Source organism: Acanthochromis polyacanthus, chromosome 22, assembly GCF_021347895.1.
Source record: "Acanthochromis polyacanthus isolate Apoly-LR-REF ecotype Palm Island chromosome 22, KAUST_Apoly_ChrSc, whole genome shotgun sequence".
In the NCBI taxonomy this organism is placed as follows: domain Eukaryota; kingdom Metazoa; phylum Chordata; class Actinopteri; family Pomacentridae; genus Acanthochromis; species Acanthochromis polyacanthus.
Genome location: NC_067134.1, coordinates 20,889,322 through 20,910,653, shown reverse-complemented (window position 1 = coordinate 20,910,653; position 21,332 = coordinate 20,889,322). Strand labels below are relative to the sequence as shown.

General features: G+C 39.0%; 3 protein-coding genes across 8 annotated transcripts in view; all 3 read left to right on the top strand.

The window, feature by feature from the left end:
* LOC110963101 (double-stranded RNA-specific editase 1-like) overlaps positions 1 to 4,163 on the top strand; it is a 61,938-nt gene extending 57,775 nt beyond the window's left edge. For all 3 annotated transcript variants that reach the window (XM_051941828.1, XM_051941830.1, XM_051941829.1), the window contains 2 exons: positions 1,584 to 1,762; positions 2,094 to 4,163. In XM_051941828.1, coding sequence (XP_051797788.1) covers positions 1,584 to 1,762; positions 2,094 to 2,270 — 356 coding nt within the window. In that variant the 3' untranslated portion in view covers positions 2,271 to 4,163. The remainder of the gene's footprint in view (positions 1 to 1,583; positions 1,763 to 2,093) is intronic.
* Positions 4,164 to 8,515: 4,352 nt separating this feature from the next.
* Positions 8,516 to 20,271, top strand: cep70 (centrosomal protein 70). Of its 2 annotated transcripts, XM_022211281.2 has the most exons (17): positions 8,516 to 8,622; positions 9,209 to 9,226; positions 9,979 to 10,078; positions 10,267 to 10,390; positions 11,687 to 11,867; positions 12,976 to 13,151; positions 13,337 to 13,396; positions 14,439 to 14,538; positions 14,612 to 14,700; positions 15,563 to 15,643; positions 16,381 to 16,468; positions 16,613 to 16,765; positions 17,349 to 17,501; positions 17,646 to 17,814; positions 18,147 to 18,255; positions 18,380 to 18,459; positions 20,115 to 20,271. In XM_022211281.2, exons 2-17 carry the CDS (start codon positions 9,218 to 9,220, stop codon positions 20,174 to 20,176), a joined length of 1,734 nt encoding a protein of 577 aa, XP_022066973.1. In that variant the 5' UTR covers positions 8,516 to 8,622; positions 9,209 to 9,217; the 3' UTR covers positions 20,177 to 20,271. The 2 variants fall into 2 exon arrangements, with proteins under 2 accessions (XP_022066973.1, XP_022066974.1); XM_022211282.2 differs by lacking the exon at positions 15,563 to 15,643.
* The window catches only part of LOC110963100 (NACHT, LRR and PYD domains-containing protein 12-like), a 23,061-nt gene continuing 21,997 nt past the window's right edge, over positions 20,269 to 21,332 (top strand). For 2 of the 3 annotated variants that reach the window (XM_051941807.1, XM_051941806.1), the window contains exon 1: positions 20,270 to 20,644. The gene's annotated coding sequence lies outside the window, so the exon portion shown is untranslated. Of the gene's footprint in view, positions 20,645 to 21,332 lie in introns of all 3 variants that reach the window. The other variant, XM_051941809.1, reaches the window with a different exon arrangement.

The window sequence follows — 21,332 nt, the reverse complement described above, 5'->3', positions numbered from 1 at the left end:
CTGATTCCCTTTGATCTGTTACCCGTTTTACATACATCTGATTGTACTGATGGACATTTTCATATAACATCGGAGGTCTAAAGCCTCTTTCAGACATCTGAATGTGTCAGTGTCACGTCTGACTGCGTATGCTCGTCGCTTTTCTGCAAACACAATGACATTTACGCATCACTTTCAACACGACAGCAGTCTGAACTGCACCCAGTTTAAATAATGAATAGACACATTTCAGATATAAGCTTCTTTGAGTAGAATGAAGAAATTTGGGCCAGTGTTTTTTTCAACATTTTGGTGCCATTATTGGTGCAGAAACATTATAGAGCACAAAATATGCCATTTGTGCCCCGTAATTAAAAAACACCTCTCTTGTACATGAAGTCTTTCTCTGCAATGTCACTTTTTTTTTAGACATTAACCCTTTACGCTTCAGTGCGTCGTAGGTGTACCGCCGGCGGTACACCTACTAATTTGCATAGGAATTTCAAGAATGTCCGACGGCTGCAAACCCGATTATACAAACACTATACGCCGATGGAAAGCTTAGATTCTCATGAATCCGCCGGTATAAACCACTTTCAGATGCGATTACCACAGCGGGTGAGAAAAACACATTTGTCCGACAAAAACAAATATTCATCCATCCGTTCTCTATACACGGCTTCAACGCACACAGCGCGACTCACATTTCCGGGTTCATTATTACACACAGAAAAAAAGATTCCACAAAAAAACGGCCATAATCCAACCTTTTACATCCAGATGACACAAGCCAGTAAACTATTTTGTCCAAAACATGTCCTGAAGTCGGTATAAAATCCACGAATCGGTCGTTTTCAAGGAAATGCACCTCGCGATGTGCGTCCAATATTCCCTGTATTTTTCGTCATTTTTTTAATTCAAAATAGAATATTAGCGATTTTTTTGTACTGAAAACGGCTGGAATTGACTGAAGCTTAAAGGGTTAAAAGCCAATGAAAATAAGACTGTCCTGCATTGAAGTGTGTAACAGGTCAGACTGATGTGTCTCACCAGTAATAAATGTCACCCAGGTTTTACCAAAGCATTTACAGGATCTGAAGTTTAATTTGTTACTTTCTGTTTGTAGGAGGCTTTCCTCTGAGTTTGTTAACCCTCCTGTTGTCCTCGTTTATGGGCACCAAAAAATATTGTGTGCTTGTCTGAAGAAAATCCAAAAATTTAGCAAAAAAATTCTCCAAATTTCTGAAAATTTGCAGAAAATTCTAGAAAATTCTAATAATTCCTTAAAAATTTTCCTTAAAAGTTTGATTTAAAAAAAAATCCCCCAAATTTGGCAAGAAAATTCTTGTAAATATTTTCAAAATGAGTAAAAATCTTCCCAAAATATCTAAAAGGATTACATATATACCAATCAAACTTCTAATATTTTCTTTAAGAACATTCACAAACAATTCAACCAAAATCCAGCGAAATTCGCTGGAAAATAGCTCTATGTCACTCCTTTCAGACAGCAGAATCTCATCAGGATGTCAGTTTTGTTAAAAAGTCAGTTTTGTTAAAGAAAGACTCGAGTTCTACTTTTACTGCAATCATGTGTTTTACAGGAATAAGTAACGCAGAGGCTCGTCAGCCAGGAAAAGCACCAAACTTCAGCGTGAACTGGACGGTGGGAGACCAGGGCTTGGAGGTGATCAATGCCACCACGGGGAAAGATGATCTGTGTCGACCGTCCAGGCTCTGCAAACATGCCCTGTACAGCCGCTGGATGCGTCTGCACTGCAAGGTAAAACACTGACACTGTGCTTCTCTGTCACATATTGTGTTGACATGTGAGGCAGAAAACTGTGCCTGCTTATTAAAGATGCAACTCTTTATAATTATGCCTCAGAAGCACGCAAACAACCAAAACCAAAGCTGTTCTTTTATCATCAATAAAGGTTGAATGGACGTCTTCAACCCTGACCACCATTTTATTTTCATTTAAGCAGCTAACATGACTGAAAAAAATGCAAATTTCAATGAAATAATAGTTTGGTTGAGGTCAGCATAGTCTTTTTTTGGCCTTCCTCACTGTTGTATGTCTGCAAATGAATCCTGGTGTCCATGTTCTGCAGCTCGCTCCCACCCTGAGGATCCGAACGGTGCGGCCCAACAGTTACCACGATGCCAAGCAGGCGGCGGTGGAGTACCACTCCTCCAAGCAGACGCTCTTCAGAGCCTTCTACAAGGCCGGACTGGGCGCCTGGGTGAAGAAACCTATAGAGCAGGACCAGTTTGCACTCACCACCTGAGTTGCTGCTGCTGCTGGTTGTTTCGGTAACTGTTGAACTTTTACCGTCAGCGGAGAAATAATTTCCCGTTGGATTGTCATGGATTTTACTGCGGGTTCTTGGAAAGAAAGCGGCAACAAATCCAGATGTCAAAATCCACGGATTTCCTTTTTATAGCCTCATGCTCCTCCCTATCAGCCAGCACTATATGTTAAAAAAGATCATTATTCATTCAGTTATGCAACTTTCTATCAAGGACAAAGGTACAAAATATACTGGGAATGGAAGCAATGTTAGTTAAGTGGCATTTATAACAAAAAAATATATGAATATATTCATTTTGCATGTGTACCAAATTCACAGGAAGTGTCCGATGTAGTAAAAGACAATTTATGTTTAGTATTGTGAGCTCAAATGATCAGTGTTGTGAAAAACTCCTCCTGCAGTTTTATTAAGTGTTTTACCTGCTTTTTCAGCAAATCTGAAATTCAGTTGTTCCACAAACTTTAAGGCCAGCCTTTGCAACTTTATCTAAATATGGAAAACTATATAAACTTTGGCCTTGGTTACACTGTAAACACCCCTGTAAATGAACCTCACCCACCGCTGATAAACATCCAGTGCATGAATTGTAGCCTGTTTCTGGAAGATGGTTTTTAAAAATTGGCAGCTTTTTCTAGAGACAGAAAATGTAACTTTTAACTTAGTGGTATGAACTCATGAGATGCTGACAGCTTTGATGGGGGGAGGAGTTGGTAAATTTCATTTTTATAAGATCAGATCTTTTTATTGCCTTGTGGCCATCAGAAGAACTGCAGTTGAATTTACTTGTGAATTTTCTTCAAGAATACTGCTTTTATTCATAATATTTTTACTTTCATCAAGCCAAATGGAAACATCAAACCAACTCCAACTCTTCTGAATTGTCTACTATATGTCTGATTCTGAGCTTCAAGCTCTTTGGTTTCTACACAAAACACATATTGTTAAAGAAATACCCCATAACCCAAAATTTAAAAATATTTCCAAAAATGATAGTCCATACATGATAACTGCAGTAAAAAGCTGAACCAGGACATGTCTTGGTTTTGGATGCATCATTGTAGCTGGTGTTTCTTATCGCCAGTAAAAACTCACCAAAGATGATGTCAGCATCTGTCAAGCCTTCAAAATTCTTGGTCTCTTCTGTGTTTTTCCAGAAATCCAAATGTTGTTTGGCAACTGTAATCTGCCTCTACAAACCTTTTTGTCTCAAAGCTTTCGGCTTTATAGCTGTGTGTAATGTTCTACTCTTTGAAAACCAAACAAGACCGAATCCAAAATCATTTGTATTCCTCTATAGCAGAGTTATTCACGTCTGGATGCAGCATGCGTTTAATGTCTTGGTTGTGTACATATTTTTACTCAAAATTCTAACTTTTTAATTTTGGAAAATCTTTATTTTGCTGTAAAATTTTAACTTATTAAGTTTCTGTCCTTTATATTTTATCGTGCATTCTTCTGTTTCTAATTTTATTGATGAAAAAATGTCCTAACTTTGAACATGTGCAAAACTGTTCCTGTCTCAGTGCTCCTGGCCCCAGGCTTGACGCCTCAGGGTTTTTCAGAGGGGTCTACAAGTAGTGTTTGTACAGGATATGCACTTTTTAAACAGAGACTTATCTCCATTGACTTCCATTCTTTTGACTGAAGTAAAATGGGCTTAAATTGAAAAAGATGGCCCTCTAGTGGGGAGATTCTCCAGTTCTGGATGTGTTCAAGCACTTTTTTATTGATTTGCTCCATATCGTAAGGCAACACTGTGGGGACTAATGCATGAGCTCTACCTGTAAAGCATGGAAAAAAAATCTAAAAATAAAATATGTAGAAATTGAGTCAATGATCTAGAGATTTAATAAAATGCTACTGCAGTCATATTGTTTGGTTGTCTTTGCTTTTAAAGCTAATATCATCTTACCTGAATCCAAATGGAATGATTTTCTGTAAATGTATCTTTTCAGTATGAAATATTCACCTCTACAAGTGAAATCCTTGACTTTGAGGTCATAGTTTTGTTAAATAAAAACATCCTGATTCACTAGACTACAACAGCAATAGTGTCCCAACCCAGCTGTGAAAAACAGCCAGATTATGCAAATTGCAGGACTGAAAGATGAAACTTTCCTAAAGAGTGTGAAGAGAAGCCTGATGACACATTCTTTGGTCAGATGAGACCGAGATAAATTAGTTTGGCTTCGCATGTCTGGCCAGGACTACCACAGTGAATGCATAGTGCTGATAGTGAAGCACAGAGATGGCAATGTGATGATATCGTCCTGCACTTTATTGTACTTTTGTTTATCTTAAATATAGTAAAACCGAACTGTTTTCATTTTATGTAAGAGCAGAAACTTTACTGTTGAACATAGAATTAATGCATTTACAGTAAGGTGATGCAATTCTTTTTTTTTTTTTATAAAATCCACTACCATTTAAAAGTTTGCAGTAAGCTAGAAATGTCCTTATTTTTGAAATAAAGTCATTTTTTTTCAATGAAGATAACATTCAATTAATCAGAAATCTAGTCTAGACATTGTTAATGTGGTAAATGACTATTCTGGCTGGAAAATTTTAATGGAATATCTCCATAGGGGTACAGAGGAACATTTCCAGAAACCATCACTCCTGTGTTCTAATGCTACTTTGTGTTAGCTAATGGTGTTGAAAGGCTCACTGATGATTAGAAAACCCTTGTGCAGTTATGTTAGCACATGGATAAAGGTGAGAGTTTTCATGGACAACATTCAATTGCCTTGGTGACCCCAAACTTTTTACCAATAGTGTACAACTAATTAACTCAGTAACTTGGTTGCATTGTAATCATCTTGAAAAATACCCTCTCATAGGCACAATTCATATCATGCACCCCTATCATTTCTCACAAATATTGATAATGTGACAAAAGCGAATACATTTATTGTTAATTTAAGCAACATTACAAAAAACAGCTTTACTGCCTCTCCCTGTGCAAACAGCCCATAATAGTGAATGTATATTGTCAAATATAGCAGCATTAAGGAAATGCTGCAACGCTTTTGTTGTTGTTGACATGATGCCAAGCCGCCGCTGTTTATCTGCTGCCATCTAAAGCTGTCTTGACCACCATCTCCACATGAGCTGTTAGAGGCCCATTACTTTGTGTCATATCAGCCACCGGCACCTGTGCAACATGAGAGCCCCGTAATCGCACTGTGGATTACCTGTCCGCTCGGCATCACCAGGGAGCAGCCAGACCCCCTAAAAAAAAAAAAAAAAAAAAGACAGGCCTTTCTATACTGACACTTTATTTGCTGGCTCCATCCACCTCCTCCATAGAACAAGAGCGAAGTTTTGAAGCTGATTTCCTGGCGGTGGAATTTGAGCTGATAGAGCTCGGCTAAAATAAAGAGAGAAAGGAGAGCTTCAAGGTGAAGTGAGCTTAGTGAAAACGGCTCTCCATCTCCCCCAGTTTATCTGCAAATTACGCTGCTGGACTAAGACTCTGACAGACTTTGGCCTTTAATTCTTCTCCTCAAGTACTTTATAATAACTTTGCTTGTAATTTCCAAGTCATGCTGGCAATTTCATACCTTACACTGAGACCACACCCAAGTGCAGATTCAGGTGTCATTTTTGGATTTGTCCTTTAACTCACAGACCCTTCTTGTATTTGAGGATCTTTTTGTTGGCTCCCAGTGTAATCTAGAACAGAATTTAAAATCCTTTTCCCTTCATGCAAAGCCCGTAATGAGCCAGCTTCATCCGAGATTAAAGATGCCATTGTACTGTATTATTCTGTTATGGATTTGTTCATGGCAAAATTGCCATCTAAGGAAATTAAGGTCACAAGTGTTAGAGCTGTGTATCACTGCATCTGAATGTGTGAATACGTTCAAATCAGATAAATTTGAATTTGAATATGTAAAAATACCTGAACAAATGGGTTGAATTTTTTGAATTTGTCAGGAGATCTATAGCTTCTTATGTGACATTTTGTGAGCAAATGAAAGATTTGCACAAATATTTGTATAAATAATTTTTATATGTTACATAGGGGAAAAAGTATTGTTGATTTGTACAAGTAAATTTAATCTATAGCTGTCAATATGGATTGACAGTCTATTGAACTTTGTCATGTGAGTGCTAACTTTTTCATCTGCAGCCAATCTTGAAAACTGTGGTGCTTGATATTTTAGTGACACTCGAGAGCTTCCACTGACTATTTTTGTTTGTTCAAGCTGAAAATACTCATAAAAACTGTGGCTCATTTGTTTGTTATTAACATATATCAGGCTCCGATACAACTTGTCACTGGAATATATTCATTGTTAGCTTGATCTGCACATGGGATTTGTCCTTTGTCGGGGAACAGCACAAAATGCTAACATCACGTTTAGTCCAACTTGATAAGTTTTACAAGTGAATAAATTGCTCATTTCAGTGAGATAAATGATAGCTCCCTGTCAGCGGCTGAAGTTGACCATCCATTAGGACGTCTCCTCATTTGTTGCAGCTCGTTTCTCCACCAATCAAGCCCCATTAACCACTTAATGGGCCTCTGCATGAACTTAATGTACATACAGTACGTCAGCACTCAGCAGATGGTCAGAAAAATGCTCCAACCATAGTTTCACAGTGATGTTGTACAAACTTGTTCTCAGTTGCAAGTTTTAAGTCTCCTTCAATATCGCATAATGATCATTTCATAAACTTTGGTCCCATTTAGAGTAAAAAATGACCAAGTTTATCTGGTTTTGTAAAAACTTTACCTCCAGTCCTCTAACTATAAGTGTAATTTCAATACATAATGATAGAGATCTTTATGAAAATGTTCTGGAAGCTCTGACAGAACTCAGGCTTCATTCAAAGAAGCTTTATTACAAATAATTCGACCACGTAAACCTGGATTCAACCTGTCAGATATTAGTATTTGCAGTGGATCCTGACTAATCCAGTGTTAAATGAAGTTACTGCTGCTTTGCCACATGAACAAACAGGCACATTACTCTGCATTCATTGTTTCAGATAGTGGACACAACCAGAAGTGGGCAACAACCAGGACATCAACAGGTCCACTTCCTGCAAAACCCAAGATTTAGACATGAATCTAACATGTTAGTGTCACATATGTCTAGGCAAATATTGTCTTACATTGTTTAATGAAGGACTTCTATTATATATCAGTGACTAATAATCGGTAACAAGAGGGTCAAACTCTGTATTCTAAACTGCGTATTTTGAAATGAATGCTCATGGGTTGGAGCATTGCCTGAACTCAGTGGTCCAGGCAGCATCGAGATGATGTAATCACCTGCCATAAATCATACAGCACAGGTCAATGGGACCCTCGACTCCGTTCAAGGCCCGAATTTCCATTTTAATTTTCTGCTCAGCGGAGTTGATGTATGCAGGGACACAGTGAGTAGCCAGACTCTTCGCTCCCATCTCACCGATATTAAATGACGATGACCTTTCCTTTCTGGATCTATGAAATCTGCGCTCTCCCACACAAGGAGGCAGGCAGGCATGTGGATACTACACTGACAGCAGACAGTCAAAAGAAATGTCAGACATCATGCAGAGCCAGATTTATAATTCATTTAAAGTTTTCCCAGTTGTGCTTTGGAGATCACTGCAAATGGAATTATAGAATAAATTTCACGTCTAAAGAAAGACCACACAATGGACTTGCAATGTCTTGCAACCCAACAACAAGAATTTCACTTTTATCATGAGTTCTTCTGAATCTGTAATGTACATATATTTTTTTAAAGATAATGAAAATTTTGCTGATTCTAATGCAGCTGCAAATGTTGACATGTACATCATGTGATATATTGCCTGTTGTTTGGGGAGTTAAATTATAGTAAATGTATGGAGTAGTGAGAATGCCAAATTACAAAAACAAATCAATAAAAGAATAATAAAATGAAAATGGAAATATAAAGAAGAACAAATAAATTGAAAAACAATGTTGCTATATAAATCAGTATTAATAAAAAAATGAATCCATAAAAGAAAAGGCTCATAAAATTAGAAATATAAAGACAAACTGGTCCAAAATTGCAGATGACCACTGCAGTCTGAGCAGAAATATGTTTCATAAAAAACATTCACTGTTATTGTTTCTGCATTGAGTCATTTTACTGCCATCTTCTGGTCCCGCTTGTTGAATACAGCAACAGTTGTGCTCCGACCTTCTCTAATCTGATTGGTGAAAAAACTCAAACCACCACCTCCTATTGGTTCACCTCGAAAACGTCACCGCACACTTGTTTGAATCGCGGAAGACGCATATCTGGTGTTTGGAAGCGTCGAAAAAACAGACAGCTTGTGACGACAGTATCAAAAACTGGTAACTTATCCCATAATTTACACTGAATTTTACATTTTACAGTCCACTAAGAGTGAGAAATTAGTCTTTACTGGTAACGCTCGCTTCGCTAGCTACTTAAGCTAGCCCATTCAGGTGTGTTATTGTCTGTTACCGTCGGTGTTTAAACACCGGAGAAAGTCGTTTTAAAACACACACCTTTGCTCTGAAAGCGTCTCTTCACCAAGCTGTTAGCTTAATAATGCTAATGTTTATCTAATTTGATTAAATAAACTGTACAGAAACGATATGTACGGGTAGATGTACGAATTAAAAATTGCTCATTTACGTTACAAGTGGAGAAACTGGTTTCTGCTAATTTGGAGGGCATTGTTGACGCAGAGCTCATTTGAAAATATGTCAGGTTTATTGTATTTCTACTGGAGTTTACTTGGTGATTTGCATGCCGAATTGACCTGAAAAACCCCAAGATCCACTGTCATGTTGTTACTGACAGTCAATGAAAGTTAAATTGCCAGATTTTATAATGGAGTTCAGCGTCAAGTTTGGTCAATTCCAGGAAAACCTTCTTCGAGACATTAACACTGTGCTTTTTTATTTTCTGCAGTGGTGTGAAATGGAGCAGGTAAGTCACATCTGACATTTAACAGTATTATCTGCATGAAGGACAGCTTCATAATATCAATGCATTTTGCATTACTTTCTTACTAGTGTCAATATCAGTTTCTCACGCAATATTTCATTATTTTGTGCAATATTTCATTAGAATACGCAATACTTCACTATCAGTGGAATTTTTACTTCTTACTTTTCTATTTTGGTTGTATTTTAACTTCTGTTTTAACTAATGTATCTTATCTATACATATTCTATTAGGCATTGTATTTATTCTCATGTTGTGGTTATGTTTTCTGTATATCTGATGCTAGGTTTTTCACAATTAAAGTTCTATCTGCATTATAGCGATGTTCATTAGATGCCACGGAGGCTTGTGTTTGAAGGGGATTGGTGTCATAGAGATCATGCATGAGTGTATCGCTTTTCATTCATTGTCAGGCTTCAGAAGTGGCAGCTCCTCTTAGCTGAGGAGGCTGCAGAAACCTGATCATTAGCTGGTTTTGACGACCGCTAGATCATTCAAGAAAGACACCCAAGTGCTGCAAAAGTTAGAACTAGTGATGCTTTGAGTGGAAGATTGTTGAGAATAGACATGGACACCAGGATTGCACAGTTTTTACAGTCAAGAAATAGGACATATGTGTATCTGTGGACCTACAGGCAGTTTCAGGTAGAGCTAAAACCTCACATATTTGCAGTAGATGTATAGTTAATTGAAACCTAAAATACTGAAATTCATTGTTTATGTCTTTGTTGCAGCAGGAGCAGGTTGAATGGGATGATGTGAACAGACTTCTGCAGCATCATGGTTTTAAACCCGTGTTTTTTGCCGATCCTGTGGAGAATAAGAACCATTCAGGTAAGTACAGGTAGATCTAATTTGATGGCAAAATGTTAGTTTTTCAATGAGGGATGAAAAGATGATCTGTTTGAAGGTAGTAATTTATGTTGTTTAGACGTTTGCGGATGCTTTGTTTTTTGAGCTGTATAATATAACTATTTTTTATTAGTGATGGCTTGGTGGTATTGCTCTTCATTCATCTTCAGATTTAGTCCTGCTGGACAAGAAGTCAGCTGGTGAGGTGAGGACGACACTGAGGACGATGCTGACAGACTCCGAGAGGAGACAGGCTCTCATCCAGGAGCTCGTCAGGTCCAACAACCAACTCAAGTAAGTCCAGCATTGAAACCTGGAAACACCTCACTGCACTAAAAGCTTCCTGAATCATTTCTAGCTGTCACATTTTGTCCAAAAGCAGGGACATAATCGCTCCCAGTGATTAACAAAGCAGGATAAATAGCAGTTGTAAGGTACTCGTACATATTTTACTGACCTAGAAGTTTCAAAAACAGCTTTAAAAAAGTGTGATATGCAACTCTTGATGTGATTTTAAGAATTTTTCATTTCATTTCATTTCACTTTTTTGGTGGGAAAACCATGCAAGTCCTAATTTATCATTGAGAACCGCAAATTTGAAATGCCTTGATTGGAGAGAGCTCTCAAATGTAGTGTATTATTAGGAGTATGCAATATACCTATTAGGGCTAATTAATTGCTATTGTGACATAATTAACATCACACCAGTTACTTGCTTGTAATGCTGTCACATAAAATATTAACAAACAGTTATGTAGACCTATGCGTAGATCTGCATATTAGGTTGAAATTAGTAGGAAAGACGGTGCTCCATCCCAAGAGTTTTCCGTTTCTGGAATCGATATTGAAAAACGTTAAGTTCTTTTTTTTTTTTCTGTGGTATTGAAAATCGTAGCATTTCTGTGGTGTTGGTACCAACTACGACATTCCTGGTATCCTGACATTACCTAATGTGTATATATCAGCCAGTATATTTGTCTTTAATGACAGCTCTTACACCGTCTCTTTTAGGATTCCAGCGTTGGAGTCTCATCACCAAAAATGTCGTCCTGCTGGAATGTGTCATGTGGAGCAATTTTAAGCCAAACTGGGGAATAGTAGCTGGGAGTCTTTTTCAGTGTTCACATGGCTGCTGTATGCATTACTGTGGGTGTTTAATAATGTATGTCTATTATGGTGTGGACCACCTGTCGTCTTGTCATCCAATCTCATCAGCATTAGATTACGATCACAATGATACAGTCCTCAGTGCAGGTATGACAGAAAATGGAAAGCAACCAACTGTAACCCTTGAGTTTTTACTGAACACAACATTTTGCTGAATGAAATGCATTATTTATAAAGCTGCTGTTGTGTTATATCAAAAGTAATAGACATTCACCAGCCAGAGACACACTACATGGTCTAAAGTGTGCAGAGGCCAAAACATTTCTTTTATTTAAAAACTATCAATCTGCTGTTTTAAAAGCCTCAACTCAGTGAAAGTTTTCTTCGAAGTTGGAAACCATTTCTTTACAGAAATATGTTGAAACAGGACAGAAACAAGCATTTACACTGTTGTTTTTTCTCTCTCTGTGTATGTGTTGTTAGACAGGAGGTTCAGCAGCACATGAGTCGATCGGCTCAGCAGTCTCAGAGGGTCACGGAGCTGGAGGGACTGCTGGACGAGGTGAAGACCAGAGTCCAGGACCTGGAGGACCGGTACCTTGGCAAAGCTGCACAGCAACACAGCCACACTCAGCAGCTGCAGCAGGAGAAACAAGATGCACAGGTGTGTTATTCACTCAGCACTGTTTTGTCTCATTTTTAAGTATGGCTCCTGTGAGGGAACTGGCAAGCATGCGAATCACTGAGATCCACTTCAGGGGCGTGTTTTGATGGAGTGCACACAAGAGGATGTGGCCACTGGATGCCAGCAGCTACCACTTACCTGATTAGGCTGAGTTGAGGGATCAGAGAGCAGAAAGGGGAGGGGTTATAGGTGGGTTTTTGCTGAGTTCTATTTTTGTTTAGTATTTCTTTAGTTTATTATGTGTTTTCTGTAGTTATTTGCATTGTGTATTTTAAGTGTAAATAGTGTTAAATTATTTATATGTGTGTTTTAAATGTGAGTGTGGGCTGGTCACAGTTGTGTCACTGTGGTGGGAGGAGACTCTGAATGAAGGCCAGGTGAGCAACCAGTACAGTGTGAGAAGGAGGAGGTCACAATCGGCCATAATCCACTGCACCTTGGTGACTTCTTTATTCTGCTGGTTTTGGTGAGCTGTGTATTTTTTGTATGTGGAAACAAGTAAAATCTGAAGCTCTGCAACAAAAACTCATTGCTGGTCGGTTGCTCATTATTGCTCCATCTTGTTTTTCCCTTCGATGCTGTTTGTTTCATTCAGTTTGTAGCTTGTTATCAGCATCAAAACCCTACAGCCCTATAGAAAGATCCCACACACACATGCGAAGGAAAAAGCAAAACAGCATTGCATCAAGAAGATGTCCAAGGAGGTCTGATAAAGCATGAGGATGAAAATGCAGTCACAAGCAAGGGAAAACTGAAATTTGACCAGTGCAAAGTAGTGTCCTTGTGCAGCTTCCAGCACTCCTATAATGCTGTAATGGTCCGTTAAAGTCCAGTTCTGTATGCATGTCAAGCACCATCTGCTTCTTCTCAACAACTTCAGCTTTGATATGCGGTTTGGGGAAAAGGAAGAAGTCAAAAGGAGCTACATTTTGAGTAGAGTGGTGGTTGAGTGAAGATTGTTATCAGCACATGATAATCAGGTTGCACACTTGTATACGTAAATGTAGCATGTCAGCATGTTTATTTACTATTCACCATTCAGGAATGCCTGATTTAAATACTGAAACGGATCATTTAATCTTTTCAGAAACGGTGTCATGTTCTGGAGCAGAAGCTGTCAAAACAGAAGGAGGAAGCAGCTCAGCTTCAGAGGAAACTTTATTTCGCCATCAAAGAAGAAGAGCGACGATCTGCTCGACGGAATCAAACTTTCCAGAACATCTGCAAGAAAGTCAGCGTGCAGAGCTCAGCTGCAGATCAGCAGTAAGGACTGTTACGTGCAAAAGCTCATATAAGCTCACAAAACCTTTTTATTTGTTGTGGTGCACAGTAGACCTCCAATGTTGTGTATTTCAGGAGTTTTGAGGTTGACATTGTTCAGGAATAGTTTAAATCAGAAGTTAACATCAACTGGAGGTGTGCTGAGTTCACTGTTGTTGTGTCTGCAGGGTGCTGGATGTGATCGACTTCTATGAGACCAAGATGTCTCAGCTGCTGGATGAGCTCAGGTAACACTACTCCCAATGTCTGTCTACACGCTCTACAATGATACATTAAAAATTGGCAGAGCTGTGGTGTGGCGTCTTAGTTCCTACCAAACAGACAAGTGGACTGATGATGTATAACATGCTCTCAAAAGTCCCTCAAAGTCCCGAGTATTTCGATTAAATACATAAGTTTCCAGGTGTCCTACCTTTTACCTGAGCATTGCTGAATAGCATGTTTGCTACCTGATGTGTAAAAGTGCATGAATAATATTTATTTAGACAGCAAATTTCTTGAATTAAGCTTAAAGTGCATCCAACTTGGACTATTCTTTAGACATTCTGTGAGAGAAGGCATCCCACATTTTGAGTCCACACACCCCTTTAAAGTTTCCTTTCTATCTTTCTAGACAGTGATAAGGTTCTCACCAAATTTGTGGATTACTTCTGTCAGGATTCTGAATCTGTATTAAGAACGGCTTATCAGTGACGTGCTGCCTGATAAGATAAATAAGACTGCACGTTCCCGTATTCATAGTTTTTTAGTGAATAGCAGAGACAGGTTAATTCAGTTCAAAAATGTTCTAATCTTTATTATTCTAAGGTCATGCTACTTAAATTTCTCCCTCCTCGTCTCTAAATTGTGATAAATGTAAATCAATCAGTAGCATAATGTTCATTTATTTTGGAGCTGGCCACAAATGTATTGAATTAGTTTATAAAAAAAAAGTTTTTTTTCTTTTCACAATGAGAATATTTTCTCTAACTGTGGTTGCTCAGAGGACTTAAATTCCCTCTTCACACGTTCAAACATCAGTCCAGGTTCTTATTATGAATTAAATTCATCAACATATATCTCCTGTCTTCTTTCTTTGTGTGACACTGGAGTAGTAGATCATCTTATGATCAAATAACTGCAGCAAGCTCTTCTCATCTGGTTAATCTAAAGCAAAAGATCTCAGTTGAAATAGCTGCATTGGTGCTGGCTCTCATGAACCATGTGGACCAATCACGTTGTTATACTGTGTTCAGTCTAATTCTGCTGATTTTCCTGTTTTCATCACAGATCTGTCAAAGGAGAATCACAAGGGTCAAAAAAGTCTGATCCAACACGATCTAAGAAGACACCCATCAGTGTTAGTCCGTCTTTCAAAACTATTCTCAAGGTAACTTCAGCCTTTAATTTCCAGAACTGAGTGTTGCTCAAACAGAAAGTAATGTTATTTCTTTACTTCCAAGGCATACCAGGAGCAGCAAAAGGAAAGCAAATCTGAGGTAGAAGAGCTGAAGAGGGAAGTGGAGAACCTGAAGAAAGAGCTGGAGACGAGGTGTGTATGAATGTTCATCTGCCTCTGTGCTGCCAGTGTTCATGCTAAGCAAACACATTGTCAGGAACTGGAAAATGTTACCTCCCAAATTAAGTCTGGTTCATGCATTTTAGTGCCACAGGTCGTCTGTTATAAGCTTTTGCATTTGGATTTTCCCTTTACAGAAACTCCATAAAGTGTGTGGATGTTAAGAGGCCCACAGTTAAAAACATTAGATACAATATATTTATCTGTGTTTAATCAGTTCTATTAATGGAATATATTTTAATCTTTTAAATACTGCATGTACATGTTGAGTGGGTTCTGTAGTTCAGTCTTGTGATGATATTAGACTGTAAATACGTACACTGATCCAGCCAGTGAGCCATGAACTCACACAACACAGCTTCAAACTTTGCCTCAAAGTCATCTCTTTGTTTTATTGGACTGTAAATGTCAAGATTTAAGTGAATAAAATGCCTTAGATATTGTTTTCTGATTATTGCGATACATTCATCAAATTAGATTGTTGAGCTTGTGTCTGTGTTGCAATTTTACTAATCTAGGTGAGTCAAAACTACACGGAGACACTTCACTTCTGACATGTTCACATATGGAGGACATGCTGTAGCTGACTTCTAAGTGGCTTTTCTTTATTAACATTTTGATTTTAGACCACATTAGAATTGATTTTATAATCCAAATGTGACTTATTTGGAAAAGTAAAGAAAATATAGTAGGATTAGGGCAGAACAGTGTTTCAGTATTACAACACTTTGCTAAAAACGTACTAAAATGCCAAAAAAAAGAAAATCCTGTCATTTCTGCATCAGGGGCCTCCAACAGCAGTGTCTCAGAGGTGAAAACCTATTTTCTCATTTAGGTTTCGCATGGTTAAGGGAGTAAAGTTCTACAGACACAAACTGCGACATTTGGAGGACTTAAACAGACACAGTAATACGAGGTAGGGACCTTTATAAGTGTACTCTAAAAAGCTACTGAGAGTTTGACTTTGGAGGCCTCTGTATTTCTGTGTGATGACTGCACTGGTACCAGAATCATGTTTGTGTCTCTTCTACATGGGCTGCCTTCATGTTCACCAGAAAATAACTGTAATGTAGATTATTATCCAAAATCTACATCTCATTGAACAGTGGTGTTGCTTCATATTATCATGGTTTAACACTCAGTATTTACTATGAACTGCATTAAAATAGACTATATAATAAAGATGGAAGGAGTGTGTGTGTGTGTGGATTGCTTCTGGTGCCAAGTTCATTTTTGTGATTGTCTGTTTATATACACTACCTTTCTGGGTGTAAATGCAAAAAAGACAAATTTTGTGTCTGATCGATGTGGCTTCTTATGGGGGAAATGTCCGTTTTTTTAAATTGTATCAATAAAAAAGTGATTACAGTGTTGAGAGACTGACTTTTTTCAGTCAGTTGGTTGGTGCATCCCTCCATAACTTACCCTGGTTCCTCCTTCCTGTAGTAGAAATGCACATGTTTCTTCATATTAATGTATCATTTACCATAAAATTTGTGACCTGACGTGAAGTTTTACTGAGCCTGTCAGACAGAAGTATCCGTCACATGGTTTCTGTACCCGTCTTCATCACACTGAGTAAAGGGATGAACTCTTAAGAATCAGTTCAGGTCTCCAGGTGTTCATCTTGCCTTGAACCAATCATCTTTGCAGATTGCCTAAAGAAGACAACGCAACTGAGATTAGTGAAAACATCAGTGACCGCTCCAGGAAAACCAGGTTGTGTTCCCACTATCATAATGTAAGTGTAGTTTCCACGTAATCCTGTGAGTGTTCTCAGCTGAGTGTTTCCATTCTGCTGCTGCCTTAAATCTTTATTGAAATCTGCTTTCTCAGATGGAACTGATAGGTTTGTTTTTCTGCACTTTCTTCCACATAATTCCAGCTGCTGAATGAGATCAATGCAGTTGTGATGGATCCCACGGCTCCGTTAAGACTCCACAGACAGAAACCCTCTACAGCTGACCAGGAGCTGGCTGACTTCCAGGCTCTGCTCCCCACACTGGAGGCCTGGGCCCAGCAGCTCCATCTACTGAAGGTAAACCTCAACTACCTGCACACTTGACTATCCTAAACCACAGATATAGTTGATGGGACGTACTATATTTGCCTCTAAGAAGTCTAGAAGATGTTTTCGTCCTGTTCTAATCTATTCATTCCTATTCTGTTGGTTCATATAGTGCAAATTTAGAACAGAAATCTTCACAAGGCACTAGAGATCTTAAAGTAATGACCTCCCCAAAATAGATTAGAGAGAAAAAGTCAACAAAACCAACTGAAATGCAATTCATTTCTAAATGTAAATATTCCAAAATTTAGTTAAATTGGTGGATGAAAGTTTGAAACACATTTTTGAAGATGCTAAGCTTTCCCCTTTTATGAGGATTTTTTTAGAATGATGTTGTGATTCTTTCTCTCTGTTTGCTTCCCTGCATTTAAACCATCCTTCTCTCAGCTTCATTGCTGCTCTCTGCCTTGAATAGCAGTGTTGTTTTGCTGATACTCATGTTTATATTATTTTCTTTTATTGCATTGAACCTGATTGGTTTAGTTTTTCTCTTTCATTGATGGTGACGCTCTCCTTTGGGCTTAATGGAAATCTACTGTGTGATTGTGTTTAGGATCTTCAGCGCAGTTTAAATAAACTTTCTGCCAGACTGATGCCCTGGCAGCTGTGTGAGGGCGTCCATAACGCTGCTGAAGAAGTGAAGGTTGAGGACATGATGTTGCTTGTGGACACCATGCTGGAAACCACCTCTACTGATGATCAGAAGGTAGAAGTTAGATTTTAAATGTATGTTCAGTTGCACAAATCACACCAACAGTTAATACTGGGTCTCCATGGCAGCTATCCTCCCAGATTCCAGTAAAACCTGCTCGTTAAAACGTGTTTTCTGCTTTGGTATTTGTCCTGCCAGGCCCTCAGGAGCCCCACTCCACACACTCTGGGCTCCATGGTGTCTCATTTCCAGAAGCTGTTTGACGTCACGTCTCTCAGCGGGGTCTACCCACGAATGAACGAAGTCTACACCCGACTGGGGGAGATGACCAACGCTATGAAGAACCTCAGAGATGTTCTGGACCTAGGTAACCTGTTCCGTCCTTGAATTTGGATATAGTTACAGTAATTAGGAAGGAATTAAATGACTTCTGTTCCTAGTGGATTTTGAAATTAAGTTGTCACACATGTAAGAGGAAACTTCACATACACACTATGGGATTTGAATATAATGAGGAATTACACATACTACTAGATATTTATAGGATTATTTTTCACCCCCAAGGAGTCTGCAAGCAGTTTGGGAGGTTCCAGATCTCTTCCATTATTGTGGAAAAGGGTAAAGCATGGAGAAATCAGCCTGAAACTCCTATAACAGGACTGAAAATGCTCAGTGAATTTTTTTATGACTTTCTTTCAGACGGCAGAGTTTCTCCTGCTGAGGTGGTGAACCAGGTGTCCAGACTGGTCTCTTCCACTGAACACACCGCAGGACTCCATAATCTGCTTGGAGACGCTGACATTGACAGGTTCACATGTACAGAACTCGTACATATTGTTTGGAGTGTCAGACACCAGCAGCTAAGGGATGTTGTTCTGTGGAGCAACTCTAAACCAGACTGCTAAATGATTAATTGTTCTCTTGTTTTGTAGCATCATCACCAAAGTGAAGCAGCATGAAGAGTTCTTCCCTGCTTTCCATGCCCTGGTTACAGAAATCTTACAGACTTTAGGTAAAGATGATGTAATAACAGCTGTTTAAAAACAAGACGTGTAGCTGAGAGACATGCATGACACTAACATCTATATTCAACAAAGACTTTATGTAGAGCCTGACTTTAAATATGCATAAGGAACATGTTTTTGTAGTAGTGAGCAGGATAGTTGAAGATCTGAAAACAAAGTCATCACTGCACTCTGGAGGACAAACTATGTAATGATTGTTCACTCAGCTCCTCTACTGCCTTTGACAGACAGAGATATCTGTGAAAATATGCAATTAATCAGTCAAGTTTTACCAAATATGACCTGGGGTATGTGTCAGTGCTGATGCTCTACATGTGGACATTAACTCTAAGCAGTTTTCTGTGTGTTTTGTTCCCCCCTGTCACATTCTACTCCCTGTTGGCTCTTTTTTTCCCCCACTGAAATATAAAATCCTGCGCCTCTATAACAGTAGCACAACCGTAGACAGAAGTAGAGAACACTCAGAAAGGTGTTTTGTATGTTGTTGGTAGTGTTATGCCATAAATTATGCATCAAAAAGGAAAAGAAACAAGTGTGTTACAACTGGAGGTAGGTGTTGGTTCAGCTGGGCTGGTGTCGCCTTGGTGTGTTGGTAAGAACACCCCTGAAGTCGAACTGCAGTGAATGCTTTAATAATAAATGTTGACAGCACAGTACAATACAGGAGCCTTGGGGCCCCACAGAGGTATCTCAACATTTTTGTGTGCTTCTAAAAGGAGAAAAGGAATGCCTATCAGCCTCCATCCATCACGACATAACCACACTGCGATTAACAGGTAACACACTTATTCACAGTACCATACTGCTTAAAACACAAAATAAATGCAGTAACGCACGAACAACCAGATGTAACGGAAAGACACGTTAATGTTGCGTCTTAAAGTACTAAAATACTTAACACTTAAATAATAATAATCAAACACAAGAAATAAGTGTAGCACAAATCTGGCAGTGAAAGCGACTTACAGGTGGTCAATAACGCACACACACACACACACCAATCCAATGGAGTCCTGACTCTGCCGTTATATCTCCTCTGCTTCACAGTCTATGCGCTGCACACACAAGCATGCCTCCGCTCCGCTGCTGTCCATCACCTGCGCACGTGATGCGCATGGGATCCAGCCCATATCATGTGCACAGGCGATGCATAGTTCTTATTGGTCTTTCCAACAAAGTGCTTTTTACATTGTTTTTTTTTTTTTAAAGGTGGCTCACAGTTTCTAGTGCTGATAAATGCTCTAATTTTGGTTGTTTCAAAGATAAACTTAACTTGAGCCTGACTGTACACCTCCTCTGCTGTAAGAGGCTCACACTTCAAGGGAATGTCGCACTACTATTTCAACAACACATCATCAGTAGGGTAAAACTAACCTGTCCCACGACAATCTAAACCCAGCTCAAGTTCCCTATTAGTGGTGAACAATCCACGCTTGGTGAATTCTGCTTCACAATGACATGAAGAGCCGACATTGAAGGATCAAAAAGCGACATTGCTATGAATGCTTGGCTGCCACAAGCCAGTTTTCCCTGTGGTAACTTACTGACACCTCCTGCTTAAAATCCAAAAAGTCTGAAGGACTGTGAGGCTTTAAATTGTAGAATAGAATCATACTGATGCTGCGCTTTGTGTGTGTTACAGGAGTGAGTCACCTGGACAACATCCTCCCAGCTCTGAAAGACTTGAAACAAATGGCACAGTGAGCTGCTGCTGTGGATGAACTGAGTGCTGTGTTTTGTTCATTCCGCCTGTTGTTGGGCGTATTTTTTTGTTTTAATAAAAGCTCACAATGAGTGAACCTGTGGTCCACTGGGGGTGTTTCTCTGTATTTAATTGATTCATATGTTGGAGGTAAGAACACCTGCTTGTTCATATAATTGCAGCTTTAGCCTTATTATCCATCAGTTTGAAAGCCGCAACCTGTCTGAGTGTTATAGCTGACTATGTGCATCCCTTTATGGCCACACTTTACTGTCTTCTAGCTGCCTCCAGCTATAGAGAACCTTTGAGATGGTAGAACAGCAGCCTGAATGTGCAGCTGACAAATCTGCAGAACTGATGTGATGAATCATGTCAACATGGAGCAGACTCTGAAAGGAATGTTTCTGACACCGTGTGGAATCCATGACTCAAGAACTGAGACTGAGGCCAAAGTGGACCTACACAGTAAGGTATGAATGAACACAGGTAAGTCACACAATCTGACTGTTAACTAAGGATATGGACAACCATGCTTATTGTCAGGGTAGTTATAAGGAGATTGCTGGAGAATACACAGAGACAGCATGCTTGGTAAAATCATGCACAAATTTTCCCCAACTCTTTTTCTCTGTTTTCCAAGAGAATTGATCAGTCAGTTGGTGGTGCTCTTAGACAGAGTGGTCTTCTCTAGAACAGGTTACTATGGTGATTTACTGCAACAACATAGTTAAACCCGACGTTACCCCATTATCTAATTGTTTCTTAACATGGCTTGGTATGTAATCAAGGATTTAGTATCTGATATTTAGAACTGGATTACATTTGAAGCAAAGAAAATCTTAAACATCAGTGAAAATGAGCATAATTTTTTAAGTTATGTTTTTGAGTTTCTGATGCAGCAGTGAAATACGGACAGTATCTGTTTCACACCAGTAGATGGCTGCACACATGTGCCTGCACTGCTTATTGTGTCAACTATTTGGAATATTTAAGGCACATAGAAAAAACTTTTACAAGACCACACAGGGTTTCTGCACTTGCAGGCAGCCACTGGTTCTTAGTACAGTTTGTTGACACGTGCAAAGACTTGACTGTTGTAATCCGTCATGTCATCCATGCGTTTTCCTCAGAATTAGAGTTCTTTACCCGAGAAATCAG

Excerpts from the sequence above, each read along its gene's own strand:
- cep70 (XM_022211281.2), top strand. Across the intron at positions 10,391-11,686 it reads AGGTCCAACAACCAACTCAA|ACAGGAGGTTCAGCAGCACA; the intron begins GTAAGTCCAGCA and ends ATGTGTTGTTAG. Across the intron at positions 15,644-16,380 it reads AACAGACACAGTAATACGAG|ATTGCCTAAAGAAGACAACG; the intron begins GTAGGGACCTTT and ends TCATCTTTGCAG.